Source organism: Panicum virgatum, chromosome 1N (assembly GCF_016808335.1).
Source record: "Panicum virgatum strain AP13 chromosome 1N, P.virgatum_v5, whole genome shotgun sequence".
NCBI classification, from domain to species: Eukaryota; Viridiplantae; Streptophyta; class Magnoliopsida; order Poales; family Poaceae; genus Panicum; species Panicum virgatum.
Window position 1 is genome coordinate 8,098,725 of NC_053145.1, and position 9,955 is coordinate 8,108,679.

The window sequence follows — 9,955 nt, forward strand, 5'->3', positions numbered from 1 at the left end:
AGTAATTTTTTTGTCAAAATTTAAATTTTGAGTTCTCAGGAAGCAGGAGTTGCATTCTTTGGGATGGAGTGAGTACGAAACTTTTTAGATCAAAATCTGACTGGGTTTCTCTGGTTCGGAATAGGAGCCGTAATTTGGAGGAGAGCTAGAGAAACCGTGCGCTGCGTGCAACGGTAAACTGGTTCCCCAGTGCCGAGCAAGCTGCACGCGCCACCTAAACCCAAGTCAACTATAGGTAATGCATCGATCCAACTCTTAAGGAAGCAACAATAGTTCCTGATAGTTACAACATGAATCCGTGGTAGCAATACACCCTCGCAATATGTATTCCTACTACTCAGTTCAACACTTCCAGTCCCTAGTAGTACAAGCAAGTACACACACTCGTTGTCTTTCTTTTGGAAAGCAAAACCTGCTTACCAGTTACCAGTGACAACTTGTGCTTTGTTTTCTTTTTACCTCTTTTGGAACAACCAACAAAACACTATGAACAGAAAGAATTGGTCGTCTCCACCCGTATATAATCTGCACACCAAAGAATAAAACAAACCCAATTCCAACACCAGCCTTTTGCTGAAGCATCTTGTGGAACTTCTACACGCTTTTTAGCAAAGGATGGAGCGGGCGTCGATAACCGACTGCGGTGGATGCAGGTCCTTGTCCTGGAGGGCATTGCCCAGCAGCTTTTGCATCTCTGATGCAAAGACATCATCCAGGATCTGCGTGAGAAAATGTCAGGGTTAGCATGATGGTCATTGGAAGGCAACACTACAGGATGGAAATTGATTCTTAATTTCATTTTCCATTAGTTTTCAGTCCCTATAGCTTTCAGCACCAGCAGTTTTGATTTTGGGAAATGCATGGCTCGTCCTGAACTCCTGATACAAGTAAAAACTTAGTGCCAAGTGCAGGCTTACCCGTAGAGCATAATCAGATCCTCGGAACCAAATCCTGTTCTCCTTTCTACTCTCAAGAAACCTCAACACAATCTGCCCAAAAATCACTTTGATGCATAAGCACAAATTGGCAGCGCAAGGAAATGTTCAGAGTATTCTGGTTCTTGTCAGATTTACCTGGCCCAACCTATCCCAGACACCTCGGCAGATATCAACGAATATTCTGCTGGAGAAGACCTCATGCAGATTCCGGATGGAATCCAAGAGCTGAAGGCGGACAGCCTGCATCCTCTCTCTTATATCACTTTCACCATCGGCCTCTCTTGTTTCTTCAAGGATTCGCTTGAGCCTTGTATTCCTGTTAGCTTGTGCCTGAAAAAGGCATAACAGATTATGACCTCAGTCCATATGTAAACCATCTTAGTTAGCACTGGATCTCTTATAAAGCATGCAAAAATCATTCTTACATTGCTAACAAGCTTGTCCACTATCGCCTTCAGGTAGTTCTTGTACTTCTTCTTCAACATGACTGTGATGGAGTTCATTTGCTCTCCAAAGACATTGTTCCCACTTGTTATGGTTAGATACGCTGCCCATGACTTGAGAATTTCTTCAACTCGGCAGTGTAACACATCTAGCATCCGTTTAACTGTGTTCATGAATGCCCCCAACTGTGATAAAGAAAAGTGAAATTGTTCAGTAATGAACTAATCACTGCATCATTGTGCACAATATCTACAGGCATATCTACCTGACTTGGCACAGCATAGGGAGCTATAGACTGTCTTCTTGTTAGCCTTTGGACCTGCTTCTCAAGATATTTTGGTATGCCGTCTCTCAGAGGCATTAGAGTCTCCATGTATTGCTTCTCCAGTGCCTTCATAATTTCTCTTTCCACATCAGCAACGGCCTGAATAAGATAAGAAATATCAATTGACTCCATCGCAGGAGAAACATAAGAGCTGAAGCAAGGAATGTGTACATACACTCTCTAAACTCATCAGATATTGAGGCCATCTATTGATAACCACTCCATACTCATGTATGCTCTCTTTTATTTGCTCATACATTTGCACAACAAATGGTGAGATTGTTGACACTGCAGGGCATGATGCCTGCAAGGACAGGTGAGTGAAATCAGCCATTTGATTTATTTCTCCTCAGTTTTTTGTTTTTGAATTTTACCTTCTCAGCTTTGCAATTATCAAGTAAGTGCAACCGAGTATCTTCAATCCAAACCATTATATAGTCATGAAACAGCTCCCTTGAAACCACACCCCCATGAACAGGCCTAGATTTGTAAAGATGGAACAAGTTGAATCAGCTAAACATAGTCGATATTGTATAATGAATCAGCCAGAAAGAGTGTAGCAGTTTGGGGCACATATCAATTGGAGAAGAAATTAAATGAGTACCAACTACTCATTTCTTACCTCACTTGCCAGGAGTGAAGATCTCTCTCAAAATCGGCAGTTGCAATTATCAGTTCAGCAACATGTTGTGATGGTCTCGATGGGGGACTTGAAGAAAGAAACCCCTTCAACCGTTTGCAGAGTTCGGTACTATATATGGATGCTGCTATGTTTGTCAGATCTATCGAACTAAAATATAAAAAAATGTGAGTGATGTTCAAATTGCTTATAAATACGATAAAATAATTTTACTAAGGCAAGAATATTTGCTACCTTGGAAGTATATTCTGATTGTGAATCTTAATGTCCGCTTGTATTTCACAACTTATGTTAATGCATAGTGTCTTCATTTTGAGATATGCAGCAGATATAGTCATAGGGTCTGTAAGAAGGCTGTCATTATTGCTTGACAGGAATTCATCTGTCTCAATCATATGTCTCCTGCACCTTTTTGCAGCAGCAGTCTGTAAAAACGGATTTTTATGATGTTCAGTTCTGTCTACAAAAAATAAATAACATAAAAAAATGTACTGTATTCATCATTGACTTGTAAAAACGGATTTTTATGACTTGTGCTGTAGATTTTCTATTGACTGTACGCTTGCACCACAAGTAAAAAAAAGGGAACATTTTTTCCAGTATATGCTGAATTCACATGCATTATTCACTAGAAAGAGGTCAAAATATTTGTTAACAAGGATTGATTAGCTAATGTCAAATAATCATACATGTAAAACCATTAATCGCATACAGTCATCATTGTTTCATGCAGGCTGGACAACTAATAAGAAACAACTGCATTTGACAAACAATCATAAGCTTGAATGTTCACAGATTATAGTCAGTTGAAAAATATATGAAATATAAATTGATTTATCGTGTATTGCAGAAATATAAATGCCTTCATCATGCTTGACACCAAGGTAGTTAGACATACTGACGTGTCTGAAAACGGCATCCAAATGAAAAATGCTAAAAAATAAGTCTGTGAAATGTGAAGTCTGACCTGCAAATAGCTTCTAAGTATGTCCTGTGCTTCTTTGGAGAGTATATCATGAAGTACGCTGAATATTTGAACTGCAGGTGCCAAAGCTGGTGCTGCACAATCTGATATGGGGCCATATAGATCTGACAATCCAGTAGGAGAATGTTCGTCCAGTGACTTGTAATTTTCAAACACAGCTGCTAGGAGACTCTTAATCCGATCTTCACAGTCCAGCATTATACTTCTCTGTTATTTAAAAAGAAAACAAGGCTCAATAAATGATGTGTGTTCTCCAATTTCTTCCTGTGTCTACGTACTATTGAAATCCAGAATTGTAAAAGGTTCTCATTTTGCAAGTATACATGATGCTAAACGAATTGTGCTACCAGTAACATTGAAATAAATGAAATTTGTCAAATACCCTGTGTGGCTGGACATTTTAATGCTTGCACAGCACAGTCACCTCTGAATCCATGGCCTATACATACAAGTTATGAGATATACATATGGAGCTTAAAGTTTACCTCTTGTCTTGTTAAAGTCCTATCTTCCCGTGCTTTCATGACAGGAAGAAGAAGTTCATGTATAAGTTCCAAACAATCCTTTGTTGGTATTGCCACATTCATAATGTAAGACAGGTACCTATGAAAGTAACAATGGTATTATCATGTTCGACTGTGTTTAACAATCATAATTCAGTGTCTACAAATCATGGAGCAATAGTTCACCTCAATTTTCTATATGCATCTGAAACTCCATAGTAGTCAGCGAACTCATCCAGTAGCCATTTCCATGAACCACTGATATGAAGCATTTTGCTATTGAAACTTTGAGCTCTCATTGCTGCTTCCAAGACCATGTCATATATGATGGTATCAACAGCTGGACCACCTTGCAGCATCTGTTGTAACGATATCACACAGTGCCCTTTCAGAATGTGATATCACATGGTATTATGACAGTTTTTTAATTGATTTGGAGTAAGAAAAGAATAGAAGAAATAACCTTTTCAGAAGCATAATTGTTGGAAGACATGGATAAGTTCATACATAGCTGAATTTTTCCTACGCACTCTTGATCCTCAAGATATAGAGGCCACCATCTAATGATTTCATCCTGCTATTTTCCAAACATGTGCAAATAAAAATGATTGCAGTGACTTTTCAGTATGATCATGAAACCTTTGCACAAATGTCTCGTTGAGTTTGTGTAACATACTTGAGTATCAGTAATTGAAGAAACTTGAATTTTTGCACGGCCTATGACAACCCTATTGTTGTCTTGTACTTCAACAATAATAACATCCCCCTGGCTCTCTAGATAACTGAAACACAATGCAAGTATATGAGTCAAGAATATTATATGAGTGAGTTTTGTAGTACCAATCATAGAATAAATACATAAATATTTAAACTGAACAATAACTAGGATACAACTTACAAGAGTTGAGATTCACCAGTCCCTGGTTTCAGATATTGCGGAGAAATGGAATCTCTCTGATAACCTCTGCAGGAGCTTTGCAATTCTAGCGTGCATGTGAACATTTCTGCAAGTATGCCACTGTGTTACTAAGAATGCAAATAAACTGCGAATGGTGGTTATAGAAAAAACTAAAACTGTAATATTAACCTTCTGGCAAAGATGTAGATGATGTGGATGTCAACATCGTAACCTGGCTCTTCAGAACTTTAGAAATCTGTCTGACATAGTCGCTGCCAGCTTGCATATAGAGATTTCTAAAGGATGATGTTGCCCGAAGCTTTGGTCTATGAGGTACAACACGTATCTTCTTTACTGTTAACAAAATTAAGAATGTGAGTCAGTGTAACCTTAATTTTTTTTCTAGGTGGTGCTTGACTAGTCTATAAATTTATAGTTCTTCCATGCCTTGCTTGTTAATAGCTTCTCAAGAATTTGTCAATGCACTGGTACAGCGTAGATGAAATAGAGGTGGAGGAGCAATGTTTCGTACTGAAGACTGAAGCTATTGCATACACATACCTTCGATCTCAATCTGTTTAACAAGCTTTCTTCCCTTTATGGTACAACTTCCATCCTTATCATACACTTGTTTCCCGTCAACTTGACTGCTGTGTTTGGGATGAAGCAGAAAATTCTGTATTCTGTTCATTAAAAAGTGCTCATAAGCTGTGTGCTCAAAAGCAAAATGTGGCACAATAATTCTAGATCAATCAGAACATTAATTCATGTGTAAGTAGTTGCATACCCAAAGGCACTTCGGAGCACCATGCACTCATCCCGAAGGAATTCTGGAGCCTCCATGCAGTTTCTTGCCCATGCATTCAGACATAACCGGAAGCATGCATCGTATGCAACAAATGATTGCCATGCATTTTGGACACTAACAAGAGAGACCAGTAATAAGTGTAGACAATAAGATCCGTAGATGGGTAAACTGTAAAGTCACAAGTAAAAGAAATCTCACTTAATTGTGAAGCTCGGTATCTGAGCTAATAAGTTATTCTCGACATATGGCATCTGAACACCATGTTCATGAATGTTTGAGCTGAATTGCATTTTATAACAGGCAGAGACCAAATGTCAGCTAGAATTGTTCCAAGTGAAAATGCGTAATGCAATTTACCATCTCCGGATTGCTCTACCTCGTAGGAAGCTCATGGACATCATGTGCCAATATATCTGCTACTGATGATAGACCAGTCCTCTCAAGGCCTTCACTTGTTTCAGCCGTTTCTGTTTACAGCATCAAAATTCAAATCAAATGTCAGCATATCCACCTCTTTAGCACAAAATTGAACCGTATTTCTATTACAGAGTGCTCTCACCTACTGCATCGAACATGACCTCATCCTCATCCCCAGCAATTGGAGGGGCACTGGGTGTCTGAAACTTCTGCTCATCAAAATAGTGCCCCTGGATATAAAAATGAGAAGTTGCACGTTTATACTAATTTCGAATAATCATACTTCTGTAAGTACCGAAGAGTGGATTTGCAGAAATTGAATAATCCCAAATGCTTGTTATGTAAAGAGGGAGAAGATTATCCCTAGCTACAGAAGTAGAGAAGCCTCCTTACATGCGAGCTAGAGTCCACTGGATCTTGTGCCCCGGCGCAATTCCCAGCCGCGCCCGCGCCCGCCGCACGCACCTCCACCCGCAGGAACTCCTTGGAGTGGCCCCGCACGATCCCGCCGCCGCCCCCGCCGCCGCCGCCGCCCTTCCTGCTCAGCTGCGACGTGACCTCCTCGTCCCACCCTCCGGGACAGCGGTCCATGGCCCTCCGCAGCAGGCTGGAGTCGCTGGAGCACGCCTCGTCGGCCGTCTCGGAGAAGTTGCCGCCGTAGCAGTCCTCGGGCATCCCCCACGACGCGACGCTCTCCTCCTCGCCGTCCTCCCACTCGTCGGAGTCCGCCGCGGAGAGGAGCGCAGCGTGGCGGCCGAGCAGGCCCGAGTGGCGCGCCCCCGCGGTCCGCACGGGCGGGAGGCCCTTGGGGGAGAAGAAACCGGCGCCGCACGCCCTGGCGTGCAGCGCGGGGCTCCTCGGCGCCGCCGCCGCCGCCGCCACCTGCCCCAGAAGCGGCCGCTCCGCGAGTGGCGACCGCGGCGGCGCGGGGGCGGGGGAGTCCGTGCCCTGCTTGATCCAGCTGATCGCCGACTCGTCGAGGCCCTCCGTGAACATCATCGTCGCCGTCCGCGCAGCCGCGGTGTGGCGATGTGGAGGGGCGGGGATCCGGCGGACGATCGATGGGGATCGCGGGCGGGATCGCCGGATCGAGGCAAGCGGGTTGGGGGATTTGGGGATTGGTGAGGAGGGAGAGGAGAGGAGAGGAGTCCGGAGGGGGTAGTAGTAGGAGCAGCCCGACGAGGAGAGGAGGTCGTGGCCTCGTGGGAGAAGGGGGGGGGGGGGGGGGGGGTAACGGCTAGTTCCTCGGGCGCGGGTTTGAAGGGGTCGACGCTGCTGAGCTGGACAGCGCAGCCGGCTGTGCTCGTGGGCCCACGTGTCGGTGTGAATCGGATGGGATCGGTGGGCTTGTGATGGAACTTCCTTTTTCAAGGACCTGTTTGCTCAAAAATCAAAATGGATCAAAGTCCTCCGAAATGAATTTTTTTCTCTAAACAAACAAGTTGAGCCAAACCAAAGGTATTGCGGTTTCAATTGTAAATATAATCACATCTTGCCATAACGTATCTAATGTGTCCGCTGCCCAGTAGTTGGTGACTTGGTCGCGAGCAATTGCATACTTAGAGCATCTTCAAGATCTTTTGTATTTGGATGAGTTTTCTAAAAAAAAAGCAAGACAAAAAATTCATATCTAATAGAAACTCTATCTACCTCGTCTTCTATACTCGTTTTCTATCCAGGGAGTGCCGTTAGGCATCTTTGCCTAGCGCTGAGCGCTAGCCATTTCTTTTTGGATTTTGGAGAAATTGTTGGATTTCATCTCTTTTTCGCTAACTATTTCATTTTGCATAATAGCTATATCAAGATTTTAGCTATTAATAGATAGAAGAGCTCTTGGAGATGCTCTTAGGTGTTCCATGCCCGCAAATAATCTTCAATTTCTTTATATTATAAAAACAATTATTCATTTCTTGCCCCATCGGCGTAACCGTTGTTTTCCATCCAACACAAAACTGAACCCAAACCACGAGCCACAGAATCATCAGCAGAAAGCAACGGAGCACATGACACATGGAAGATTGGAAGGATAAATATAATGATCCTTTACGGAAGAAAAAAAAAGCGATCCATCTCTTTTAGATGATTATATTAACAGCGTGATGTTTAGCAGGAACAACGCTGATGGTATCCAGGCAGGGATGTCCTCAGATACAAAATCAAAGGGGAAGGAATACAAGAGCAGCAGCCATGGGCACGGCGGAGCAAAGCTTCCCGCTGCTTATTTTTGCGCGCTTCGCCGTGCCGTGCCGTGCCGTGCACGTGTGGGTATGTACAGCGCCGCGCACGCCGGCGAGCCTGCGCGCGTGGTGTGGTCTGCCGATCGCCGGCGGCTGCGTTGACGCGGTGGCGCGTGCTCGGTCAGGAGAGGTAGGTGCCGCAGACGCCGGCGCCCGCGCGGCACCCGCCGCAGCCGCAGCCCTTCCCGGCGTTCCCGCCGACGAACACCGGCCCGCTCGCGCGCCCGCGCTTGCCCCCGCCCCCCGCGGAGGAGGAGCCGGCCGCCGCGAAGATGATCAAAGAGAGCAGCGAGAGGCACGCGATGGCGACGCAGAACACGACGTCGCCGCCCGCGACGCCCGCGCGGGGCTCGAACACCATGCCGCCGCCTCCTGCCATACGCAGCGACCTCTCGCGCTCCCTCGCCGTCGAGAATTGTACTAGCTTTGGTCGACCGGCGCGGAGCTCAGCGGAACGAGGCGAGAGCGAGCGGATGGAGACGGCGAGCCGTGCCGAGCGGTCGCGGGTTATAAAGGCGGCTCGGCGCGCGGCGCTGCGGCTGAATTAATGCGGAGGCGCGCGCGCTGTCGCGGTCGTCGGCGGCGGCGGACAGGTGACGCACGGGGAATGAATCTTCCACGCGTGCCCAGGCAGCGCCGGTCGGATAAAACCAGCTGCTCCCACCCGGCGTTGCAACCGGCGACAATTAGGTTCGCGAAATGATAAAAAATACTTTTTTATTGTTATGTTTAATGATATTTAATAATATAAAACTTTTAATGAAACTTCTATTAATAAAATTTACATCTAGACCAATAAAATCTGTTAAGGCTAGTTTCAGTGGGAGTTTCATGGACAGACGGTAAACTAGGTAACTGTGCAAGATGTGTTTATGATGATGAAACTCTTCTCACATCCATGAAACTCCATCATTCTCTCTCATTGTCATATCAGCAAAATTAATAATATTTAATATTATAAAACTCTCCATAAAACTATCATTGAGATTGACCGACGAGCTGTTCGTAGCGCGGCGGTGCGCCAGTGCTCCAAATCTCCAATAATGGAGGGGACAGATTGGTACTCCGTTTGGTTGGATGATGAAGACGGTTTCGTTTGGACCCTTAACTACAATTTGATTAGCTCTAATATGAGGTTTTATTAGAGAGAGAAAAAATGGGAAGGATCGGCATTCATCAATGATTTATTATTGGCCTCCGTAATTTCGCGCGTACCAAGAAGTCTTCACGTAGCCGGCAGGCCAGCACACAGATTTGACACGAGAGGCTGGACCGGACCGGACTCTCAAGTCTCTTCACCGCCCAGAAGAGAGGTTTGACATTCTTCAGGACTCTCTAGTAGGCTGGAATTTTTTGACGCCAGATGGAATTGCCAGACGGTCACCTAGGCCGGCGCCTGCGCGTTCAGGACCGACGACTCGGTTCACCTAGGCAGGCGGAGAGGCATGTGCGGCTCCCCACGGGCCACGGCAGGCAGTCTCCGCGCGGTCCGTGGTTGACTAGAGCTAAGTATTATTATAGTGCCAGCCAGTGGCGGATTCAGAAAAGATGTATAGAGAAGTTGAAGTATTGAGCATTTGAGTTAGAATTTTTTGCTATTCTCCTATCTCCTCTGCGACTGTGCGTGCTTCCACGCCTGCTCGGCCACCAGGTCGCCACGCCCGCGCTCGGCCACCGGTCGCCGCGCGCCGCCGCGTGCTCAAGCAAAAGGCTTCCGGCGCCGTCCAGCCGCCCTGTGCCCAGCCGCGGCCCTGTCCAGC

General features: G+C 45.4%; 2 protein-coding genes across 3 annotated transcripts; both read right to left on the minus strand.

Moving 5' to 3' along the window:
* Positions 1-239: 239 nt before the first annotated feature.
* Positions 240-7,147, minus strand: LOC120654993. 2 transcript variants are annotated; one of them, XM_039932706.1, is made up of 22 exons: positions 6,352-7,147; positions 6,101-6,188; positions 5,918-6,008; positions 5,740-5,820; positions 5,521-5,655; positions 5,295-5,416; positions 4,923-5,087; positions 4,734-4,839; positions 4,512-4,617; positions 4,299-4,409; positions 4,022-4,194; positions 3,818-3,935; positions 3,315-3,539; positions 2,582-2,772; positions 2,330-2,497; positions 2,082-2,187; positions 1,883-2,011; positions 1,648-1,806; positions 1,364-1,567; positions 1,074-1,268; positions 918-989; positions 240-719 (listed from the first exon to the last, which is right to left on the minus strand). In XM_039932706.1, the coding sequence occupies exons 1-22, from the start codon at positions 6,955-6,957 to the stop codon at positions 606-608; spliced, it is 3,465 nt and encodes a 1,154-aa protein (XP_039788640.1). In that variant the 5' UTR covers positions 6,958-7,147; the 3' UTR covers positions 240-605. The 2 variants fall into 2 exon arrangements, with proteins under 2 accessions (XP_039788640.1, XP_039788639.1); XM_039932705.1 differs by having other exon boundaries at positions 4,299-4,412; positions 6,352-6,957.
* Positions 7,148-8,009: 862 nt separating this feature from the next.
* On the minus strand, positions 8,010-8,727 carry LOC120653928 (keratin-associated protein 5-1-like). The gene has a single exon (XM_039931594.1). It carries the CDS (start codon positions 8,572-8,574, stop codon positions 8,317-8,319), a length of 258 nt encoding a protein of 85 aa, XP_039787528.1. The 5' UTR covers positions 8,575-8,727; the 3' UTR covers positions 8,010-8,316.
* Positions 8,728-9,955: the final 1,228 nt, after the last annotated feature.